Raw genomic sequence first — 25,178 nt, 5'->3', positions numbered from 1 at the left:
GAAATGCACCTCATTCCCGAGCAGCTGTAGCACTGGATATTACAGCTCTGGAAATGCAACTAATTCCCGAGCCGCTGCAGCACTGGATATTACAGCTCTGGAAATGCACCTCATTCCCGAGCGGCTGCAGCACTGGATATTACAGCTCTGGAAATGCACCTCATTCCTGAGCCCACCTCATTCCCGAGCCGCTGCAGCACTGGATATTACAGCTCTGGAAATGCACCTCATTCCCGAGCCTACTTCATTCCCGAGTCACTGCAGCACTGGATATTACAGCTTTGGAAATGCACCTCATTCCCAAGCCGCTGCAGCACTGGATATTACAACTCTGGAAATGCACCTCATTCCCGAGCGGCTGCAGCACTGGATATTACAGCTCTGGAAATGCACCTCATTCCTGAGCCGCTGCAGCACTGGATATTACAGCTCTGGAAATGCACCTCATTCCCGAGCCGCTGCAGCACTGGATATTACAGCTCTGGAAATGCACCTCATTCCCGAGCCCACCTCATTCCCGAGTCGCTGTAGCACTGGATATTATAGCTCTGGAAATGCATCTCATTCCCGAGCCACTGCAGCACTGGATATTACAGCTCTGGAAATGCACCTCATTCCCGAGCGGCTGCAGCACTGGATATTACAGCTCTGGAAATGCACCTCATTCCTGAGCTGCTGCAGCACAGGATATTACAGCTCTGGAAATGCACCTCATTCCCGAGCCGCTGTAGCACTGGATATTACAGCTCTGGAAATGCACCTCATTCCCGAGCCTACTTCATTCCCGAGCCGCTGCAGCACTGGATATTACAGCTTTGGAAATGCACCTCATTCCCAAGCCGCTGCAGCACTGGCTATTACAGCTCTGGAAATGCACCTCATTCCCGAGCCTATTTCATTCCCGAGCCGCTGCAGCACTGGATATTACAGCTTTGGAAATGCACCTCATTCCCAAGCCGCTGCAGCACTGAATATTACAGCTCTGGAAATGCACCTCATTCCCGAGCCGCTGCAGCACTGGATATTTATTACAGCTCGGGAAATGCAGCTCAATCCTGATCTTCTGCAGCACCAGACATTCCACAACCGAGATCGTCACACAGCTCTGCCAATACGACTCAACCCTGGTGTCTTGCAGCAGCATGAGTTCACAACTCTGCCAAAGCAAGCAACTCAGGGTTGGAGCACCCACTGATATGATAGTCCAGTACTGGCACTCACAGGGGCTCTGCCAAAGCACCACCATTCAAAAGTTTAGCAAACACCCATCGATATTTTAGTACTAGGTGTTATATGGCATGAGGGCAAGTGGCAAGGCATTCATGAGCGGGGACCGGTAGAGACACTAACTCGTCTGTGTCTTTGCTTGCGCGGCACAGCACGGCCTACATGGTGAGTGTGATTACGGTCACACATAACCAGGGGTGTTGCTAGGTCTGGAAAAGATCCGGGGCTACGCTAATTGTGGGACTGTCGGGACTGGGGGCTAGCTAGCCTTTTTGGTTGTAACCCCTGAGCTTCTTTCTATCTGGGGCTACAACCCCCTCTGCCCCTCCCCCCCCCCAGCAACGCCTCTGCACACAACAAATGGCGATGAGCCTGTTCTGAGTACGACCCGCTAATTACTCCAACCACAAACAGGCGTCCAGTGTCGGAAAACTCACGCTTGTGCAGCCTTGCCGGGTCTAGAAATCAATCGTGGTATCCCGCCGGTAAGGGCACCAGGCCATTTCTTTCTGTTGACTCAGTCAGGGCAATCACAGCTGCCACCGGCCCACGCCGACATTTTCCCTTCCCAGAAGCAAATGGAGTGGGCACACCATCCACCCACCCAAAACCACCCTTAGGCGCGGCTCTCCTACAAGAGTGTTGTGCGCCCGCCCCACGGTGGTATCACCAGTGGGCATCCCCTTTGTTTTTGATTATCACCACTGGGAGAAGGGGTTGCGGCTCCTTTGGAGTGCTCGTGCGCCCACCAGTGAAAGGGGCAGAGACACCAGTTTCCACTGGGTGGCCAGGAATGTGTGGCACAATGCCCGAGGGAGATGGCAGTGCACTAGTGCCATCCCCACGATGGAGAACCTCCCACCAGGAAGGCTCCCTAACCCCAATATGTGAATTGGACGTTGATGGGGCCATAGCCAGCCTAGGCCCAGGTTCAGAACTTTGGCGCAAGTGCCTAGAAATGTACTTCGATGCCACAAGCCGGCGTGACGACATGGCCAAAAAGTCCATGCTGATAAACTCAGCAGGCCCTGCGCTCACAAATTGGCCGACGTCAGAGCCTCCAAAATGGAGTACGCATTAAAATCTGTTAAATTGGAGGAAGTATGTGCAATGGAAAAACACCTGACAAGGAACCCTGGTGATATAGGTCCCTAACAACAGAGAAAACAGTGAGCTAACTCGGCCCCAGCTCCATGCCTGCAATGCGGTTACGACCTTTCTCACGAAAAAGACTGCCCTATAAAAGGGTACACATGTTCCAGGTGTGGAAATCAAAACCACTCCGCACAAGTTTGCAGAGCACCGGCCACAGTATCCCGAGGGAAACAGCGACCTAGAGGGCCAGCACAAAGCAAACCACCACAAAATGCAAACCCCACCTCCGCAATACGGAGACGAGGAAGACAAGGACGTGTTTCATCTCAGCAGTACTGAGCATCTGGAGTAAAGGCAAGCGCCAGCCAAAGTGCTCAGTGACCATAATGAACACCACCATCCCTGTACTCCTGGACACAGGAGCATCAGTAAACGTGATGACAGAAGCCCATTACCGGAAAGTGCACAATCCACCACCACTCCTGGAAACAAGTACGAATATTCACATTCGAGAGCATGACCCTGCTGACTCTAGAAGGAACATTCATAACCCTGATAGGCACGAAGACAAGTCCATCAGAGCACGGTTCTACGTGTCCAAAGTGGGTGACCAGACCCTGATGGGGCGCGCAGTGGCGGAAGCACTCAAGCTGATTCAATTTGCACACAAGGTCTTCATGGAAGCACTGGTCAAGCGGTTCAAGGCAGTGTTCACAGGCATCAGATGTATGTCAGGGGAACCTATATGCCTCCACATAGATGAAACGGTCCAACCAGTGGCGCTAAAACACTGGCAAGTATGGTTCCATCTACGTGAGCGAGTAGAAAAAGAAATCCAAAACCTAACTGTAATAGATATCATTGAATGAGACAGAAGCCAAAACAACCTGACAGTGTGAGAATCTGTGTAGACATGAGGCTCCCGAATAAAGCGATTCAGAGAGAGAGTGCCATATTACGCCAACTCTTGGTGAAATAGTAGCCGACCTGAAAGGCGCTACCTTCTTTTCCAAGCTGGATCTCTGATCTGGATTTCACCAACTGGTGCTCAACCTGGACTGCAGATACATTACCACATTTGCAACTCACGCCGGGCTATACCGATACAAAAGGCTAATCTCGTCGGCTGCTGAAGTTTTTCAGAACACCAACCGAGGAGCCTTGGCAAGGGACACTGAACACGAGTGACAACATCCTGATCTTCGCAAAGTCTAAAAGCGAACATCTGGAACGCCTAAGGGCAGTACTGGAAAGAATACAGTCACTGGGGCTAACGCTCCATCGCTAAAAATGTGAATTAGAGTTTTTTGGATTCATATTCCAAGAATAAGGAAAATCAGCTGACCCAACCAATGTAAGGGACATACGAGAGGCCAAGGCAGCGGAGACCATCTCTGAAGTAAGAAGCTTCCTGGGAATGCTCACTTACTGTGGCCGATTCATAAGAGACCTGGCAACCTTGTCAGAACCCCTGAAAACCGCACAACATTCCACACCATGGCAATGAACACTGCTAGAACAGAAGTTGTTCGATGACATTAAAGCAGCTCTATCAGACGACTGCACTCTCGCTTTCTTTGACCCTGGCAGAAGCACCAAAATTGTTGTCGACGGTAACCTGTTTGGACTGGGAGCTGTACTCACCCAGGCCGGCCAAGATGGAACTCACAGACCGTTGCTTATGGCAGTCGAGCCCTATCCCCAACAGAGCAGAGATACCGCTACTCCCTATCATGACAGGCGACTCAGCAAACCCCCCACCATGCATTGAGAAATGACTGGTGGCGCTGCAAGAGTACGGGGTGAATCTCATATACCGACCAGGATCCAATAACGCAGCCTATTACCTGTCCAGGCATCCAAATGACGAAGGTGATCCTGCACGGCAGAGCATCTCAGAGACCGAAGATTTTGTGAGGATGGTTACTGCCGGGACCATACCCAAGTCCTTGGAAGTTGACGAGCTGAGAGAAGCGCTGACGAACGACAGCTGTTTCCAACTCCTGAAAGAAGCCATAGTGTCTGGACAGTGGAAAACAGCCCTAGAAAATCTCTGAAACAAGACTCAAGAGGCAAAATCAACTCTCGAGCAAATCTGGAAAGTAAAACATGAGCTAACATTTACATGAGACGGCCTCCTCTGCAGAGGATCCCACATGGTAGTGCCCACAGCCCTAATAGAGAGTGATTGCGCTAGCCCACCATGGGCATCAAGGAGCGGCAAAGACAAAAAGCTGCTTCCTATTGAAAGTGTGGTTCCCTGCCCTCAAACAAAAAGTGGAGAAATTGGTAAAAGCATGCATATGGTGGCAGGCTACTGCCTGAGACACAAGGAACCCTCCATACAGTGCATGCCAAGGAGCGAAGAACCCTAGGAATGTGAACACATGGACTTCGTCTCCACGCATCGTGACTCTCACTTCCTCGGGATGGTGGGCCAATGGTCCTGCTACCCAAAGATAGAGTTTGTACCATCCATGGCATCCATAAAGAAAATCTTCACCACGCATGGGTTCCCCGGGATGGTTTGTTCGGACAAGGGGTCCCCGTTTCAGAGCGCAGGTCTGGAAGAATTCCTGGCAGAACGAGGGATCAGACACCGAAAAAATCACCCCAGTATGGCCCCCAGCAAATGGAGAGGCCGAGTGTCCAGCGGGCAGCCTAAACGAAGCCTTCCGAATTGTTCACAGTCAAGGACTATGTGAAAAGAGAGCACTGTTTCAATTTCTACTTGGAAATCGCACCACCCTGCATTGTGCCACAGGGGTGGCTCCTGCAGAAGCGTTACTTCAAAGATGCCCACGCACATTTCTCCCTGAAGTGGAAGGGAAGGCTCCAGGCACCATAGCCAATGAGGCAGTGCAGGTGAGCAAAGAAGCGCTGATTGAACGAGAAAACGCACGCCGAGGCCTACAGGAGTATGACTTTGCAGCAGGGGACACGGTTCTAGTGCGGACCCAGAACCCTGCGGGGAAGATGTCACTCAACCACAATCCCACACTCCTCAGGGTGGTTAAGGTACATGGATCCCAAGCAACTGCAGCTGACAGCCAGGGGCAGATACTGCGGAATTCCAGTTTCTTCCATAAACTGTCTGAGCCGCCAAACCAAGCAAGAGATTGGCAGGGGAGAAGAGCGAGTGGTCAAGTCCTTTGCCCAGAAATGAGCGACGGGGACGATAACAACCCTGAATAGACACCTCCAGATAGAGGGGATGACCGCGGGACCAAATAGCCCAGTGAAAAGGTAGGAGATGTGGCGAGTGAGGCAAGAGAGCGTTGGTACCACATGCGCGAACCTAGGGACCAACCAGCATACCTGCAAGACTATGACGTCATGAACACCTAAGCTATAGATGGTCATGGGACTGGAAAACCTGTCCTGTAGGAAATTACTTGCATACGTTATGTTGAATGCTGATAAAATGTTGGTCTAGTGACACAAGTTATGTTGGACACGTTTGAAAGTTTTTTTTCTGTATAAAAAGGGAGCAGTGTTATATGACGTGAGGGCACGTGGTGACGTGGCATCGTCTGCATCTCTCCGTGCGCAGCAAAGCGCAGCGCGGCCTACATGCACAGCACAGTCACACACAACACGGGGACTCTCCAGTTCCCCCGATTGCTACCCTTCCTTTGCGAGTACTGCCATCCACACACAGCTCTGCCAATGCACCGCAATTCTAAGAGGCAGCACCTCACCTGACACCGATAATACTCGCTGGAATAGCGGTAGGTGGGCGTCCTGGCTGTTTCAAAATGGTAGACGTCCTAAAAGCCCACTTGGCAGAGGCCTAGACAGGATAGGGCCACTACTGACACTTCCCTGCCGTTGCCACACTTTCACAGGGCTGGAACTGAATTTATAAAATGGTTACTTACAGCCCGGACTTGAGGTGAAAAGAAACACTGCAGGAGCCGGGTGAATTCTTAACGCGCCCTTGCCGCTCAACATTCCACAGAGATCTAACGGCGATTGCCCCATGAAGGGTTGCAACATTCCTTAAGTAACACCCACACAACAAATACTTTGGGAAAAAGTATAGTGAGGTTGAACATGCAACTATAACCAGTTCATAAAGCGCCGGTAACCTGAGCATTTGCAGATTTGCAACTCTGAGATCAGGGAAGGTTTTTTTTTTTACAGAATTTTGGCAGCAAAAATGTTGGGGGGTAGGGAGCAGGTTTTTGGATGTGGCAATTTGGTATGGGTTGAGCCGAGTATTGTGTTAAGGGGTCCCCCCACCCCACACATTTTACGGGAAAAATAAAACTAAAAAAGAAAATGGCGGTAAAAATATACGGCGGTAAAATTTGGCGCTAAAACACATGCCCGAACACATCTCAAGAGTGCATGCTTGACAAACCGGAGAGGGGACATATGGCCAGTGTGCAGACGAGTTGGCCCCCGTTTTACATTTTGGGAGCACTTAGTCTGGGTGCTGGGGAGGGGAGGAATGATAGTAACGGTGGTGTCTGGCGTAGTCTTTGAGATCAGCTTCTTGGATGAGAGCCTGGGCGACGAGTGTCAAAGGAGCCACTGCGGGCAAGTCTCCGGATACAGGCTCTGCGCGGTATCTGCCACCGTGGAGGATAGCTTGCGTCGAGTTATTTAAGACGTTGTGGTTGCATCTGGCACACCACCACCTTCCTTCCATGTTGTGGTCAGGTTATTTTTAGGCCTGTGGTTGTGGGGTACGCTGGGTCTAGTGAGGAGAACAGTGGTGCTGACTGGCCGCAGCGGCACAGTGTGCCAAATACGGGGGAAATGTGCGGAACATTAGGATGGGAACAGCGGATTGTGAACCGCGCAGAAAGATGCTCTTTTGGCACAGTGTGGCTCAGTGTACAACAGTAGAACACTATAAGGGGTATTATATGATAGGTTATTTATAATGCGCTCAATACCCAGAGGTTTCTAAGCGCGGACCCAGGGATAGAACCTGTGTTGCTCTGTGTCGTCTTGCTTCCAAGGCGAGCACGTTACCCCTGAGCTATCCTCCCGAGCATGTCAATACCCTACACAGGGAAGATATGAGATTACCTTTAGTGGTACATTGGAAGAAATGTCACCAAATGGATGACAAGGCAGGTATCCGATTCATTGGATTTAAAACCCCTCCAAAGAGATCCCAGAGGTGGTGACAGACAGAAAAAGCTTTGGAGGATGGAAACTCCAACGATATGTAAGCAATGGATTTTTCTTTGGTATAAGAGATTTAGATACAAGCTGGTCACACTTATGTGTGGGCTGGGAGTCTTAAAGCAATACACAGGGCAGTTTCTAGCCAACTTGGTGCCCTGGGCAAAACATTAGAATCCCCCCACCCCTGACTGGCATACGTCACCCCCAAACTACACCTCTGCGTGGAAAACCCCTCCTCAATATAAATAAATAATTGCTATATAAATGAAGCTGGTTTCATTACATTGAAATTCAAGTCATTTACAGAAGAATTCTCATGTGAAAACACAGCTGTTGCTGCCCAAGTAAATGTTTTTTCTGTCACCTGCTTTTAGAGAAGGCCTTGCCTGAAAGCAGTTTCAAACTGTCCATACTTCACACTGCGGTCTGAACAGCCTAACAGGTTCTGAGGGCCCATTGACCTGACCCTGTGTTGCAGTTCTGTTCGTACCACCTCTCTTGTACTTCGCAATGGGCAATGTTTGACTAACCATATTAATTATTCTCTGATAAAAGATTATTCCAAGATGAACAGTCTGGTACACTCTTATTGTACTCTTTCAAAATACCACTCAGAGTGGGAAAGAGGACAAATAGCACCAATGAGGATTCCTGTATGCTTTGTATTAAATCACAGAGCATTTCAGGACTATAACAGTGATCAGAGATCTCTACATTTCATAAACAAGTCTGTGATAAAAGGAGTGTATGTGTGAATCTCAAAATTCATAACCGATGCTTGGCTTGGTGCTCACACTACGGTTCACAATACTCACTCTAACATTAACATGTTTGTAACCATGAACCGTACAAGCTCATTTGGACAGCTTACGTTTTTGGATGCGAGTATAAAATGGCTGCAACATCAGCCACTCAAATGGGGTACAAGGGCTCTTTTGCTTCTTGTTTCTGAAGAATTTTAGATGAGGAAAAGCTGGGTGTCAGCCTGAGCATGCCAACCCCAATACAGAAACATCTTTAGGGAAATAGATCTACTTACAGGGCAGGATACTGCTCAAGACAGACCCAATAAATGATGCACAGAAAGGCTATACAGAAAGGATAGTACCTCTTACAAACCTTAGCCTGACCAGTAATAAGCTGATGAAGCGTTTTAAACAAAACTGGCTTCTACTGCATGGTAAAGGGTCCACAGTTCCTTGGCCACTACCTCCTCATTATTACGCAGGCCTCTGGGTTTATTTCGGCAGAAATGAGCAGGCCCATGCTCTAACCGAGCTGGCATTAGCATCTCTTATTAGTGCTGGCCTGCAGCTAATGAAAATCATGGTGTAGCAGTGTAGAAAGGGCGTTTGGCCTAGTGGATGTACAATTTGAGGCAACTTCTTTGACTGCTTTGTGTGTTTAAGTGTGGGCACCGTATGGCATGCTCGTCAAAGCCACATGCACAAAACATTCCAGTGTGCTATTGTATGGACATTGGGCACATCAGACAAAAAAATGGTATATGTACTTTTACATAAGAGAGCACCACATAGACGCCATTAACCAACAGGGTGGCGACTTGTGCAGCGCATAAATCATTGCTGCAAACATATCACTGCATTGATTTGCCATAGACTACTGTCTGCATGGTGACACACAATGAACTGCTTTCTTAATCAAGGTGCCAAGTGACATTGGGGTGCCCTCTAGGCAGTGGCCTGCTTGTTTAGACAATTAAAAGACCTTTGATGCTGAGCAGATGCATTTAGCCCATGCCCCAAAGCAGCCACTAGAATACTTAAGCAAGAAAATGACAGTTAACCTTCCCAGGTATGCACCATATGTAACTAAAAAGTAATATACAAAAAAAACGTTTTTGTGTATCAAATAAAGAGACATGAAAATAAAGAAAATAGTTTAAAACTTTTCTGTGTGGCACGTTAATTCTCTTTGAAGAATGCATAGGTTTGGCCAGCTAACTGATACTTGTGCTGGCCTTTTGAATACAAATGCCCCATGCTCAGTTCTTAACACTGAAATGTCAAGCAGATACTGTGTAAAAACAATGGCTTGTTAAATGAGCCATCACTTAAACATTGCCCCACTTAAAAGGCTTTCAGCACAAACAATGAGGGGCACAGGGTGTGTGACTCCAGACCATCTCACATGCTGTGCTTGGAATATGCATTCCTTTGTTTGCATATTTCGAACACATCCCAGTCATCCACAAGTTGGCAGAGAGTAGCCAGCCGTCACATCGCAGTGGAGCGCTCAACGGCACAGGAGGCTGCTTAATCTGTTGTCCGGCAAGCTCAGAAGCAGCTTTCTGGGTGGGCCCCTTACTGCGCCCTCCTACTGAGATATTTAGCTCTGCACCCCGGGCCATCGCCCGTTCCGCCTGGCCAAGAAACGTGGCTGGCAATACATAATCTACCTGAAAGATTTAGAGATTTAAGTACTCATGTCTCATGGCACTGGAAGACAGGCCTTACTCTGATTACTTGATATCTATCATGAACCGTCGCCTACATCCATTCTGGACTTCGAGGTCCCTGACCCATAGGGGATTGAATGCAGTAATCCTTCCAACATGGCCGCCTGTTACGGAACGCTGCTTGCCAGTCCTTGCGCTCCATGCGCTACGTTCTACAAAACAGACACACCCCGCGGCTCCGCTACTACTTGCTGTAGTTGGACGTGTGTTGCCAAAGTTCGCTCGGGGCTTTCTTCTCAATCCTGTTTCCCAGTTCCTTGAATCCCCCTTCCTTCCTTCTTTTCCTCAATTCTTACCTCCGAACTTCCTGGATTTTCGCCCGCGCTTGAGTCACGGCGTTCCGTGTCTCCAAGCTCGGACATTGTGCCTTCCTGGTCTCCGTCTTGGACATCTGAACGTATCCTGGAATTAGATTGTCATCCTCACGCTGGAATCTGAAGACCAGCACACAGGTTTATACAAATCCCGGACCGTGCGAAAGAAGTCACCAAAGAAGGTCTCAAACAAACAACAAAAACAGGTGAGAAGGGAAGAGACTTGTGACAGATTGAGACGCCTAAAAAAACGATACAGAGATGGAAGCCACGGTTCAAGACCTCATGCGAGGCATGCAGGAACTAACCACAGAAGTCCAGAACCTTAAGGCTAAGAATGCTGCATTAAAACAACTGGTCTTGTCACGTGACTCTGCAACTAAGGAAAGTGTGTTATTGGGAGGAGTAGTGGACACATTTTATGGTTCTTCAAAGAACCTCTGTGCCTTCCTTGATTCATGTTTGGTACACTTCACCTTCAAGCCCTACTACTTTTCCACTCCTAGAGCAAAGGTGGGGTTCATGATATCCCACCTCACAGGTAACGCCTTGACCTAGGCAACCCCCCTAGTCAATTCGGGCGTCGCCCTCCTGGATAACTATGATGGGTTTGTGGAAGCCCGAAAAACCATGTTTGATCGGCCAGAGCAGGTTTACAGCGCTCAAGAACGTTTGCTTGAATTTCAACAAGGATTTCAGGTTATGCTTACCTATGTGACCCGCTTTAAACAACTTGTGAAGGAAGCTGATTGGTCTCAAGAAGCCAGCTTCACCCTCTTCCGAAGAGGCCTGAATGAAGAAATAAAGGACGAGTTAGCCAGGGTAACTCGCCCAAACTCCTTCCAGGTTCTCATGGGCCTTTCCTTGCAAATCGACTTTCGAATCCAGGAAAGAAAGGCAGAGAAAAAGAAGTCTAAGTTAACCTTCCAAAAGGCTGCAACAGACCACCCATCCAGACCAGAGTCCACAGCTTCTCCAACCTCGGATCCAGAACCCATGCAACTGAGGGCCTTCCGTGGACCCATTACTCCGCAAGAAAGAATGCGCCAGATTCACACTGGTCTGTGCATGTATTGCGCCGCCGATAAACATCTCGTGAGAGAGTGCCCTATTGCTCCTCCACGGAGTTCGGGAAACACCAGCTCCCGATCCTAGATGTGACACAGTTTCGGGAGAGAGATGCCTGCTCCACATCAATTCCATCCTTGAACTCTCCTGGACAAAATAATCTTGTGATTCTACAGGCATTCCTATCGCCTTCCAAGAAAGAATCTTACCCCATCCTGGCATTAGTGGATTGCAGAGCCATGGGCATATTCATAGATCATGATTGGGTTACTACTCACAACATTCCACATGAAACTCGAGAGACAATGCAACCTGTAGAGACTATTGATGGAAGACCCCTGTCTTCGGGACCCATAACCCTTCAAACTAAAGAGATCCTACTTTCTATAAACCACCATGAAGAGAGAATTAAATTCGGCATCATAAAATCGGCCCACTATCCAATGGTTCTAGGCATGCCCTGGTTACAGAAGCATAACCCCTACATCAATTGGACCGCAGGCTCCTTGTTTCTTGGTTCTGAACATTGTATGTCAAACTGCATATCCCTAGATACCTTACCAAGGTCTCCTGTAGACTCTCAAGAAACTCAGCAAAATCCAGTCACTGTTTCTAACATCATCCAGATTCCCAGGGCCTATCAGGCTTACACAAATGTATTCTCGACAGCCATTGTTCAAGCTCTTCCACCACACAGACCTGAGGATTGTGCCATCGATACTGAACCTTCAGCAGTTTTCCCATTCGGGAGAATGTTTATTTTGTCAGAACCCGAAAAAAGGGCCCTCCGGGAATACCTGGATACCAACTTGGAAAATGGAACTATATGACCATCCAAGTCCCTGGCGGGCGCTTCTCTATTTTACGTCCCCAAGAAGGATTCCAAGGAGCTCAGACCATGCCTAGACTACCATGGCTTAAACCAGTGTACTCCCAAGGATCATTACCCATTGCCGCTCATATCGGACATCCTGGAAGCAGTCAGAGGGGCCGTCGTCTTCACAAAATTAGATCTCAGGGGTGCCTACCATCTTATTCGTGTAAAGGAAGGTGACAAATGGAAAACAGCCTTTAGAACACCCTTTGGCTACTTTGAATACTTGGTTATGCCCTTTGGACTTGCTAATGCCCGAGCAATTTTCCAACGTTTTATGGATCGGGTGTTTTCTGATATGCTGTTCCTCTTCGTCATTGTATATCTGGACGACATACTGATATACTCCAAGGACCACCTGAAGCATGAAGAGCATGTTAAGACAGTCTTACAACGTCTATGTGAACATAAGCTCCTGGCTAAACCCGAGAAGTGTCTTTTCCATGTATCAACTGTTCACTATCTCGGATTCGTTCTTAGCCCAAAGGGAATTGGAATGGACCCCTCAAAGGTTGATTCCATTCTATGCTGGCCTGTTCCAACCACTGTGAAACAAATTCAATCCTTTCTAGGGCTTGCTAACTTCTACCGGAAATGTATACCAGCATTTTCTGAGATTGTGCATCCTATTGTTACATTGTTAAAGAAAGATACCCCTTTTTGGTGGACCTCGGCCCAAGATTCGGCATTCATACGGTTGAAATCGGAGTTCACACAAGCTCCCATCCTGGCTCAACCCGACATTGATCGACCTTTTCTTGTCAAAACTGATGCCTCCAACTACGCCATTGGGGCAGTCCTGAAACAGGAACTTGGCGACAAGTTAGAACACCCGATCGCCTATCTCTCTCGCACCTTGACCCCCAGTAAAACTCATTATTCTGTCCTGGAAAAGGAATTGCTAGCCATCCGTCAAGCCTTCACTGATTGGCGTCATCTTCTTTTGCGAGCCAAACACCAGGTACGAGTCCGCACGGACAATCGGAATCTTCAAGCCTGCAATCCCTAGAATGTAGAAACAGTTGTCAAGCCGTTGGGCCTTCTTTTTTGCCCAATACCAATTTCAAATCCATCATGTCCCTGGAACACATAACATTATAGCAATGCCTTATCCAGATGTCTTGATTATGAACCCCTTGAAGATTGGACCTTTCCTAAGATGTTTCCCCACACAATATTTGTTGCCCAAGCAATTACCCTCCTGGAGGATATTCGAAATTCAAACCCAGTCCTCTGAACCTTGGAAGGAGTTCAAGAGAAACAATCGATGGAATCTCAAAACAAAGGACGGATACCTGTTCAAGGACAATCGCTTGGTCATTCCCACTCCTGTACTGAGACAAAAGATCACATGCCTATGTCATGATACTTTCCATTCAGGACCCCGTGGCATCACCAACACTGTCCATCTAATACAAAGACAGTTTTGGTGGCCAAAGATGAAGGGTGATATCAAGATCCATATCCAGACATGTGCAGTCTGCAATCAGAACAAACATGATAACAAAAGACCAGCAGGTCTCCTGCTCCAACCAGCAATACCAACAAGACCCTGGGAAATCATTGCCACTGATTTTATCGTGGAACTACCCTTTTCCAGAGGCTACACAAGTATAATGGTTACCATTGATTTGTTCACTCATATGGCTCATTTTACACCCTTATACAAACTGCCATCTTCATCTGAACTTGCTGGAATTTTCCTGGAACACATATTCCGGCTTCATGGGCTACCTTCCAAGATCATTTCTGATTGAGGACCCCAGTACATATCCCAGTTCTGGAAACAGTTATGTCGAATACTGGGAATCCAACGTGCCTTGTCTTCGGGTTATCACTCACAGACTAATGGAGCCACTGAACGAGTAAACCAAACCCTGGAACAGTATCTTCGTTGCTTTGCCACCAAGGTCCAGGATGATTGGTCACTATTAATACCTGTGGCCGAATTCGCATACAACAATTCGGATCATTCAGCTATCAAAACCAGTACTTTCTTCTGTAGTAAAGGATTTCATCCTTCAGTCCTATCGTCCATTCTTCCACACCCTACCCCAGTTCCTGCGGTTGATTCCTGGATTGAAACACTAATTAATGTGCACTCCAAAAGAAGACCTGGGCCTTCCTATTCAGTAAGCGATAAAGTCTGGTTATCCTCAAAACTCCTTCCCCGTCACCTACGACCAAATAAATTGGCTCCCAGGTAATACGGGCCTTTTTCTATAAAAGAAATCATCAATCCAGTGGCCTTTCGACTCCAACTACCAGAATCATGGAAAAGGATCCATCCAGTCTTCCACACCTCTCTGTTAAAACCATATGTTCAGTCCTCTCGAACTGCTCCAAGATCTATCCCAGTGATTGTCAATGACCAACTCGAATATGAGGTATCCAGAATCTGTGACTCCAGGTACCGACGTGGTCAATTACAATATTTGGTTGTGTGGAAAGTTTATCCTCCCAGTGAGCGACCCTGAGAACCTGTGTCAAACATGAATGCCCCCAGGCTGATCCGAAGATACCATCTTATCCATCCAGGCAAACCCGGAGGAACTGGGCTTCAGAGGAGGCATACTGTCATGAACTGCCACCTACGTCCCTTCTGGACTTTGTGGTCCCTGACCCATAGGAGATTGAATGCAGTAATACTTCCAACATGGCCACCTGATACGGAACGCTGCTTGCCAGGCCTTGCTCTCCACGGTCTACATTCTACAAAACAGACACGCCCCCGCGGCTCTGCGTGTCTCAACGCTACCACTTGCTGTATTTGGACGTGTGTTGCTGAAGTTCGCTCGGGGCTTTCTTCTGAATCCTGTTTCCCGGTTCCTTGAATCCCCCTTCCTTCCTTATTTTCCTCAATTCTTACCTCCGAACTTCCTGGATTTTCACCCGCGCTCGGGTCACGGCGTTCCATGTCTCCGAGCTCAGACATTCTGCCTTCCTGGTCTCCGTCCTGGACATCTGAACGTATCCTGGAATTGGATTGTCATCCTCATGCTGGAATCCGAAGACCAGCACACAGGTTTATACAAATCCCGGACCGTGCGAAAGAAGTCACCAAAGAAGGTCTCAAACAAACAACAAAAACAGGTGAGAAGGGGAGAGACTTGTGACAATATCATTTTTAGGTTACCGAGTAATTGGGAGCAAAATCTAAGGAAATTGTCTACAAAATCAATTGTGAATGTGTGGAATCTGTATTGAGAAATGGGCGCAGAGCAATTAGGTAAGGAAGCACTCACCCAAATGAAGATTGAGGCTATTACTTGCTGGATGAATGTGGTTACCAGATTAATAGCAACGTATGAATTGAGACCGATACCAGTCTATAGAAATATAGACATGGCATTTCTTAAATCTTTATTAGGTCTCAAGAATGTTGACCTAATGTAGGAGTTGCGCTGGAGGTCCTGGTTACCTTGCAGTAAATTATATTATATTCAACCATTGTAAATAAAAAGGATTTCACGCAGGTTGCTGTGTCTTCACATGTGGTTTTTATTGTCCCCGATGTGGACATATGGTAAAAGGAAAGTGGTCAGCTGACACGTGTTTCAACCCCAACGGGTCTTTATCAAGGCATAAGTAATATATCTAAGGGATGTTATCCCATGTTGTTCTGGCTGCCGGTTGGCAATGTTTCTAAAAATCTATTGCACATACGCAATAGATTTTGCACAGTCACAGCTACATTAAGTAAGAGCCACTGCGGAGCTCAGGACCTACTGATGAGCGACCCGCACTGATACTGAAACCAGCCTTAGGGATTCTGCAAGATTACTAAGAAACATTGCCAACCGCCAGCCAGAACAACATGGGATAACATCCCTCAGATATATTACTTATGCCTTGATAAAGATCCATTGGGGTTGAAAGTTGAAACACGTGTCGGCTGACCACTTTCCTTTGACCATATGTCCACATCAGGGACAATGAAAACCACATGTGAAGACACAGCCACCTGCGTGAAATCCTTTTTATTTACAAGGGTCGAATATAATATAATTTACTGCAAGGTAACCAAGACCTCTTACGAAATTTCCACAAGGGGCATTGGGTTTGCCCCTTCCTCCCTGTGGCCTTGCAAAGATATACCAGAAAATAGAACTACGACTACACAGAGCTCAGCACAGGAGCGTTCATTTTCTAGAACCCATTCCCTGCTACCTAACGTAGGAGTTGTATGAATAAAATGCTATAAGACCATAATCTAACATAGTGGAATATTGAGGTAAGTCTTTGGTTGTTAATAGAAAGAGAGGTCCATGACGAAGAAAGGGCAAGAGGGACTACAGTTTTTGTGGTAAACCCGCAGATGCAATTTGGAAGTGTTTGAATCAAAATAAGATGTACTGCTTGGAAATAGAATACTGAAGAAGCCTTAACGGTAATCACTTGCCCTTAATAAGATAGATCTAATGCACAGTGTTCTTGACAAACACTAGGTCAGTGGAACTTGCACGTATCAACACGTCTTAGTACTCTTAAAGGTTATATTAAGTAAATACACAGAGTGTTGGTGGTGGAAACTGGAATGGACACGGACAGGTATAGGTTAGTGGCGACAGCACTCGCATGCAGTTGCATGTTTGGAATGTACTATTTTTTGCTTTTTCTCTTTGTGAACAGAATAGTTTGATCAATGAGAGACTAATATCAGGAATTTGTTTAACTTTTTTTTATTTTTGCCAATGTTTACTACGTCCCTCATTGTGACACATTGCTGGACTGCTGTTTGGTCGGTATAGGCTGGATTTGTTTTTATGGTTTATTTTCTAAGTGGATTTTGTTTTGTGATACCTAAAGCCCTCATGAAGACCAGTGATAATTAGGTCGAAACACGTGTTGGCTATGGCTAGAATTGAATGAAGAACAGCTAAAGAGAATCTACTGAAACTGAGAAAAATGATTGTAACCGACTTATTGTTTTAATTCTGCTAATATTGGTAAAGATTTATAATGTAATAAGTACAAGGTGCGTAGGGTAAATACCTTATGTCATTTGTTTTGGAAGCAGATGCATACCTGATGGTTAATTGGAGCTGTATGGGGTCTTTCAGTTTGTAAGACCCTACTGCGGTGCCAATTGCTAAATACTGATGCGTAAGAAAGGCACTGCTGATAACAAAAAGTGCATAAATCTGGACAGAGCTCATAATCTGCATTTTGTCCTGCTCATGACAACTCTGCAGGTGAGGTGGTCCCTTCAAAAGCAGCACCGAATTTCGAGGGGATATCTTCGAGCTCAATTAGTCCAATAGTGTTGAACCCCAGTCTGGAGGTTGTAAATGGGGGAACTCGCAGGGTCTAGCCCTCTCCCCAATTTAGCATTTTGGCCAGTGGTCGAAGTGTACGAAAAGAAGAAGTGGAACTATGTTCCCTGCTGGTCTGCGCCACTCCCCTCAAACCCCATCATCAAGCCCCCTCCCACACACAATCCAAACCCCCAAACAAACACACCTGCTATTTATGGGAATGTGCAGTGCAGTAAAGTGCAAGCTTCAACGTCTTCCTACACTTTTATTTTAAAACGAAACCATTCCAGAACGGTTTCTTTTTAAAATAAAAGTATAGGAACAGTGAATCTTAAAAACAAAGGTATGGGAGCAGCGCTCCCGACCACTCCCGTCCACTTCGACCTCTGATGTTGGCAGGATTTCACAGTCCCATAGATCCCAGTGCGCACTGGGCAGACCTGAGTAAGTACTTTTTGAAAGTTTTGTTTGGGTCAACCTATATGTCCCTCCATACAGGCATCCTATTTGTGGAGCCACATGAGGGTCCTGATCTGTCCTGTCAGCGGTCCCCACGTCGCAGCTGCACTCAGGGCGAGACAGTGTGCTACACAAATACCTGCACACGTGAGTGGCTCGCGAGCCTCATCACTAAAGAGTACTGCTTTAAGTGGGATATTAAACCGGGGGACAGGGCACGGCTCTGGAAAGGGGGTATGGCCACATTGTTCTGGACGTGGCCTTACAGAGGAGCAGCCAGGAGGCTTAAGCAAAGAACACCTGCTCCAAAAAACAACACGCCAGTAGGCCCCGAAACATGCAGTCTCTTCACTGAAGACTGTCTCTGTGGCCTTGTCTGCGTACAGTAAATAAAACTCCCTCTGGTTCAGTTCCTAATAGTTCCTAAATAAACTGCCGTCTGTAAGTAGTTCCCCTTTCACTCGGGATATAACCATTTAAATCCGTGGGCAAATCACCTTCATTCTGTAAATAAATGACAGCTGCAGAGAGTTCTTGATCCTTTTCTTAAGTGCTTATTTCGGATTTTAGCTACCCTGCTACCGGCCTGTCCAGTGATAATCTGTAGCTATTGGCCCTTTGCAAGGAAGGGCTAAAAGTAAGCTTATGTTCCCTAACGAGGCACGAGTCTTCTCAAACTAAAGGACATGTCCCTTTAAATGTGCATTTGCTGGCCTGAGGCAGACCTCAAGGTGATAACTTATACCCAATTCATTCTACCCTGCCTTCTGCCGTTTGGTGTAAGGCAGGGAGCGTCCTTCCGGAATAATGAAATTCAAGGTGGGGCTCATATTATGCAGCCACAGCGATAAATCCAGCGAAAGCACCTTCATTATAATCTATACGCCACACAGCTGTGTCAGTGACGGTAGGTTGAGGGTGGCCACCATGAGCCATCATGTATCTTACGCTGGCCCTGACAATCGCCCATAGGAGCACCTGTGAAGGAAGAGGAGGGCAAACAGCACCACTGTAAGCTACTTACTGCTTTTCATAAAATCAAAGAACATTTTGGGGGCATAAGAACCACCACAGATGCTTATATATGGCATATGTGACAGTGATTCAAGCTTCCAACCCTTCTCAGAAAATAATGCACACTGTCCTTTCTACTTATTTCATTCTGGATAACACCCTGCTGGTAAAGTGACGGCAAACTACGAGCCATATATACTCATTTGGCCAGCCTCAGCCTTTGAGAGTCAGCAGGTGGTAAGATTAGGACACCTCAGCAATGTAGAGGGGTACAAAAAGAGACAGGGTTTGAGGGAGTTGGGACGCAGTCCACAGAGAAGAAGCAGCGCAAGATAGATACAGAAAGGCGGAACGTCACAGCTTGCCGAGTGCTACAGCCTAGTCCCAGTCCCAGATCAGAGTACATGGTATTCAAGCTGCTAAGAGTTTGCCGGGGACTATATCCCAGAAGGTGTCAAGGGCCAGGACATTAAGAACAGCAGAGAGCCTAGTAAGGCACATAAGAACTTATGTCTGACAAGGACCCTGGCAAGGGGAGGGGGAGGGCTATTCTTGCTGGTAAATGTCACTGTAGAATCCTGATGAAGGGCGATAGAATTTGTACTCAGAAGGTAGCCCCCAAGGCAAAGGGGAATAACACATTCTTGCTGGAGGGGTTTGCTTCATCAAAGAGTCTGACAAGGATGCTCAGGGTCCTGAAGGGCTGGAACTTGAATACAAGAGGAAGAGTCAGTTATCCAAAAGTGTGCTCAGCACTACATCCCCGGACAGTGGCAGGGAGACCGGAAGCATGCTCTGTGCTATTTCCCTGGAAAGTGGCCGAGAACGGAAGCATGCTCTGTGCTATATCCCTGGGAAGTGGGCGAGAACGGAAGCATGCTCTGTGCTATTTCCCTAGACTGGCCGAGAAAAGAAACATTCTTGGTGCTATATACCTGGACTGTGGGTGAGAGGGAAACACACTCAGTGCTATATCCCTAGACTGTGGGTGAGAGCGGAAACACACTCAGTGCTATATCCCTAGACTGTGGGAGAGAGCGGAAACACACTCAGTGCTATATCCCTAGACTGTGGGAGAGAGCGGAAGGACGTCCTGTGCTATATCCGTGGAAAGTGGGTGGGACCAGAAGCCTACTCTTTGCTCTATCCCTGGGCTGTGGGTGAGACAGGACGTATACTTGTTTGTTTGTTTTATTTATTTATTTATAATGTGCACCAGACCGGAAGGTATCAGGGCGCAGGAACAAGAATATTTTCGGCTTACAAGGTTACAAAAATGCAGTACAAGTACAATGAGAAGTACAGTTAGATAGTAGTGACAAAAATACATTGATAAGTACAGTTAGTAGTGGCAGGCAGAGAAGCAAAGTATACAGTGTATATGATACAGAATATAAGTTAAGAAATGCATGGCGTCTATAACAAGGCAGTAACATAGGGGAAGGGCCAGCTAGGCGTTAGTAATCATTTTCTTTGAACCAGTTGCTAATGTTCAGTCTAAAGTTGGAATATGTTTGGTCTGCTCTTAGAGAGAGGGGAAGGGAGTTCCAAAGTTGGGCAGCTTTAACTGGAAAGCTATTGCCACCAACTTTGGTCATTTTAAAGGTAGGGACTGTCAGGCGGTTGGTGTAGGCAGTTCTGGTAGGTTGGAGGGTAGGCTTTCTATTGATCCTGTCTATTAAGTATCAAGGTGCCGTGTTGTTTAGACACTTGAAGTTTAATATGGGCGTTTTTAGTCTAATTTTGTCAATGATAGAGAGCCAGTTACTCTGCCTCCTTACCTCAGAGATATGGTCTTTTTTTTGGAATACCTAGCGCTGCTCTCAAGGCGTTATTTTGTTTTGGTAATGTATTTATTGGAGCCAAGGTATAGGGCATTACAATAGTCCAATTTGGACAACACAAGTGCTCTGGCTAATGTGGTGCAGCTACTTGTTGAGAGAAAGAGTCTGGGCGATCTAATCAGCTTACATGTGTAGGCTGTGGAGGATACCATTGCGCTCACCTGTTTCACCAAGGTAAGGTTAGAGTCCAGGTAGAAGCCTAGGGTTTTTACCTCCTTGGCGACCTTGATCGTATTGCCATCTATGTCGAAGGAGGTGTTTTTGTGGCCAAGTTTACTTGTTAGTTGTGGTGCCCAAAATGATGAGTTCTGTTGTCATCATTCAGACATAGACCATGGAGTGCCATCCATGCCTGAATGATGAGGTATACACTATATACCAAGGCTAAATCCTTATCATAATACCCTGTAAGTGGTAAGAGGATCTGGATGTCATCTGCATAGTTAGTGTAGGTGACACCGAGACAGTCCAGATCATCATAAAGGGGCTTGGTAAATATGTTATACATGGTGGGGGAAACGCATGACCCCCTGGGGAACTCCACAGGTGATGGGGATAGGGTCTGCTGCTGCTGTGGCAGAGAAGACTCATTGTTCTACTACTCAAAAATGATTGGATCCAGGCTATAGCTTGTTGAGAAAAGCGAGCTGCTGAGTCTAGGTGGTTGCAGAGGGCTTGGTGCTATACTGCTATACTCTGAGTGAGAAAAGCAGCATGTTAGGTGCTATATTCCCAGACTGTGCGGGAGAATGGAATCATGCTCGGTGGTATATCCATAATCTGGTTGAGAAAAGAAACATGGTTGGTGCTATATACCTGGACTGTGTGTGGGACCGGAAACATATTCAGTGCTATATATCTAGAATGTGGGCAAGACCGGAAGCATGGTTGGTCCTCAATCCCTGGACTGTGAATGAGACCAAAAGCCTACTATGTGCTCTATCCCTTGGGCTGTGGGTGAGAGCGGAAACATACTCTGTGCTTCATCCCTGGACTGTGGGTGAGACGGGAAGCATGTTAGGTGCTATATTCCTATGCTCTGCGTGAAACCAGAAGCATGACTGGTTGTATATCCCTTGACTGTGGGTGAGACGGGAAGCACGCTCACAGCTATATGCATGGACTCTGGGAGAAACTAAGGGCAAGCTTGGCGCCTTCCCCCTAGACTGTGGATGAGAAAAGAAGCATGCTAGATACTATATCCCTGGCCTGTGAGCGAGACAGAAAGCATGCTAGGTGCTATATCCCTATCCTGTGGGTGAGACAAGAAGTGCTTGCTCATATTTTGGTCATAACTCCACCCTGACATTAGTATCCCAAGTTATCCCTTCTGCGTTAATTGCTACCTATTCCTAGAGGACTTTATCCAGTGCTTAATTTGTGTGGGGGTGTTTGCCAGGGCTCAGCCCCGGCGCTTATCTCTGATCCCTGGCGCTTATTTTCTCAGACTCAGTCTGATTATGAGGTTATGGTTTGGCAACTTTATTATAAAATCTGATCCAGCAGTTCTCACACAACAACAACAGTGTGCGCTGGCCACATTCTCTTCACCCTGTGTCAGCACATCGTTATTCATGAACCTGATGACCCACGTAGACAGCAGAGTGGTAGTTATCCATTTTCATTGATAACAATGTGTTGGAAGGTGACATTGCTGGGTGCTTGTGCTGTCCATGCCCACACTCTTCTCCAGCCATCCTGCAAACCATTGGAGATCCTCCACTACAGCAATACCCAGCAACACTACAACATTAGTGTGGTTTGGCAACAAGAGGACAGTCAAAGGTTGTATTGCAATGTTTCAAAGACAAGTTTAACCATTCAGTAATAATTATTCCTGCATTTGTCAAGCAATTAAACTTAGTAGGAAAGCAGGTTTGCTCCTTTTTTCTGTGGATAGATGGTCAACAGGTTCCAATTGCCACCTACACAATCTTAACAAAATGTTAACAACGATCAGGTGTTTAAAGAAGCACTTAAACATGTGTCTTAAACTAGTATGTTATGAGATTTTATGTTGTTTGGCTTCTGTAAATTCCGCATCTGCCTTGCCTAGTCCATCCATCACCCAAAATAGTCAGGGGGAGTGGCAGCGTTAACCCTTAACATGCAGGCACTGTGAAGGGAACAATCATGGGTGTTGGCAACAGTGGGCCAGGAGTTGCCTGCCCGATGTGTCCCATGTGCGCTAGAAAATATTTGCGCCCTGGCACTTCTTTTTTTGCAAACTATGCACAGCCTGTATCCAACCTCCGCTTGTTGTAAAATGGAGGGGTTGAACTCTACCCAGTCTCTGGAGTGTCTATTGATCCCCCAAGGTCCAGGGGGACAGTGGGGCAATAGGTGGAGGAAGAGTGTGTAGAGACAGCGAAAGTGGACGAAGCAGCAGCAGTGTGTGCGTTGAACAATGTGGCTGTGGGTGGCATGGCGTGAGGGCAGCATTTCCTGCAGATGGCTCCTGCGGCAGCAACTTAACTCACCTTTTGAGGAGGGCTCCCCACGGTCATCTCCACGTAGTACCCCTGGCCCGATTTACCCCTCAGGTTGTCGACCATGTCCATGAAGTTTATTCCTCGCCTGGGCTGGTACTCGGCAGCTCGCGCCACCCTGTGCCCCTGGGGACTGCCAACGCCAAGTCCATTCCTCAGCTGTACACGGATGCCTGGTTGGGTGCCACTGGCACCTTGAATCCCCCCAATTAACAGCAGCAAGAGCAGGCATGGGAGTGGCGGGCATGGGGGCAGGCCAGTGTCCATCTCTGCGCAAGATGTACCTTCTTTGGAGAGTCTATAAGGGAGGGGGCCACAGATCTCCGCCCACGTCTCTCTGTGTGCCCCGACTATACTCAATGTCTAGTGTCCATGGACCCACTTCCCTAACCCTGGGCCCTAGGGACCGATGCCCACGAGGAATAGGCAGCATTCAAACCCACCTGCGATAGGAACGTGGCCACCAAGAGAGACCCTAAAGAGTTGTTCCCTTTCAGGACCAGTGGCACCCTGCCACTTTGACAATTGCCCCTCTAGATCCTTATCAAATGCTACTCTGGCACACTAGTCCCACTCTAGCACTCTGCGTGCCCGCTTTAAGCTTGACATTGAGTGGCCCAGATTCCTGAAATCAGTTCTAGGGACCCAATTATTTTGTTCGGGTCTTGGGTAAATCATATTTCTAGTTCTGTCATGGTCGGTCGCGGTCTGGGCTGCTCGGTGGTTTCTTGCTCTGCCCCCTCACTGCAAGCCTCAGCTCGCCCAGTACTATACTCTGGCTCTTCTTCTGTTTCCCCACCAGTACCCCTTGTAGGGCAAGGCTATAGTTCTGGTTCTGGCCCCTTTCTCCTAAGTCCCCCTTTGCTTCCCACAAACCCCGTCAGGAGTACTCTCTTCTCAAACAGCAATTCCTGCGCTCGAACCTCCTGGCAGAGAACGGAGTTCACCTCAAGCAGGCCCAGCCGGTGCTAAGGTTGGGTACTCCTCTTTGAACTCCCTTAGGCCCTGGCCTACTTCTCCCCTGGTCCAGCAGGCTATGCTAAATGGTGCCCCTCTGCTCTCCCGTCCCCTGTACCAGCATCAGTTCCCCCCAGTAGTGCACCCTGGTTTCTGGTCCAATTCTCCTCCCCTGCACCACACGGTGGCCACACTCCACCACCCTCTGCTTTCCCCAGAATCACCCCCTGTGCCGCACTGCTCCAGGCCGTGCTCACAGGACCCTGGCACCTGTTCCCCCGTCCCTAGACTCTGGTTATTTTCTATTTCTCCGTTCCTGAGCCAGGCTCTGCCCTGGGCTCACCTGCTCCCAGACCACCTCTGCACCCCCTGCATTGCCCGGTCCTCGCGCACAGGCCCTCAGCATTCCATCCCTCCGTGCCACTTCCTCTCCTTGCTCCCTGCCCGCACCAACCTCTGGCGCTCCCAGCCCCCGGGCCCTCAGTCCAGTATCCTCCCGGTGCCTCGCATCATTCCCCGGCCGGCCCTGAGCGGAAAGGCTGCTGCTCCCCCAGCGCTGCTGCCTCACTTCCTGGGGGTGGCTGGGAGCTGTAGTCCCCCTCGCCCTCCATGTCCGTCTCCTCGCCAGCATCGACCGCTATCGCCATTACACGTTCGCCTGGCGCCCTCTTCAGTCCGCTCGGGTGCTCTGCATCAGCCGCATCCATTGGCAACTTTGTTTTTTTTTTTATAGCATCCTAAAAGCGCCCGCAGCGTGTATGGCGAGGGTGCCACCGTCGAACCAGCTAAAAAATAGCAGCAAATAAAAGAAGCTGTGACCAAGCCAAAGTGTGTTTGGAAACTGGTATCTCTTTTGGCGGATACTTACCCACCTCATATGCTAATGTTACGTACTCCACCTCATTTGCCTGCTAGTCCAATTACATGCCCAGCACCTACGAACACCCTATGCCAG

The 25,178-nt window shown here is 47.8% G+C and overlaps 1 protein-coding gene across 1 annotated transcript in view; it reads right to left on the bottom strand.

Moving 5' to 3' along the window:
* Positions 1-24,836, bottom strand: part of BACE1 (beta-secretase 1) — a 142,002-nt gene extending 117,166 nt beyond the window's left edge. The window contains exon 1 of the mRNA XM_069614473.1: positions 23,258-24,836. Coding sequence (XP_069470574.1) covers positions 23,258-23,533 — 276 coding nt within the window. The 5' untranslated portion in view covers positions 23,534-24,836. The remainder of the gene's footprint in view (positions 1-23,257) is intronic.
* Positions 24,837-25,178: the final 342 nt, after the last annotated feature.

Source organism: Ambystoma mexicanum, chromosome 9 (genome assembly GCF_040938575.1).
Source record: "Ambystoma mexicanum isolate Mex_15411 chromosome 9, UKY_AmexF1_1, whole genome shotgun sequence".
Taxonomy (NCBI): Eukaryota; Metazoa; Chordata; class Amphibia; order Caudata; family Ambystomatidae; genus Ambystoma; species Ambystoma mexicanum.
This window is presented reverse-complemented; position numbering and strand designations above follow the sequence as displayed.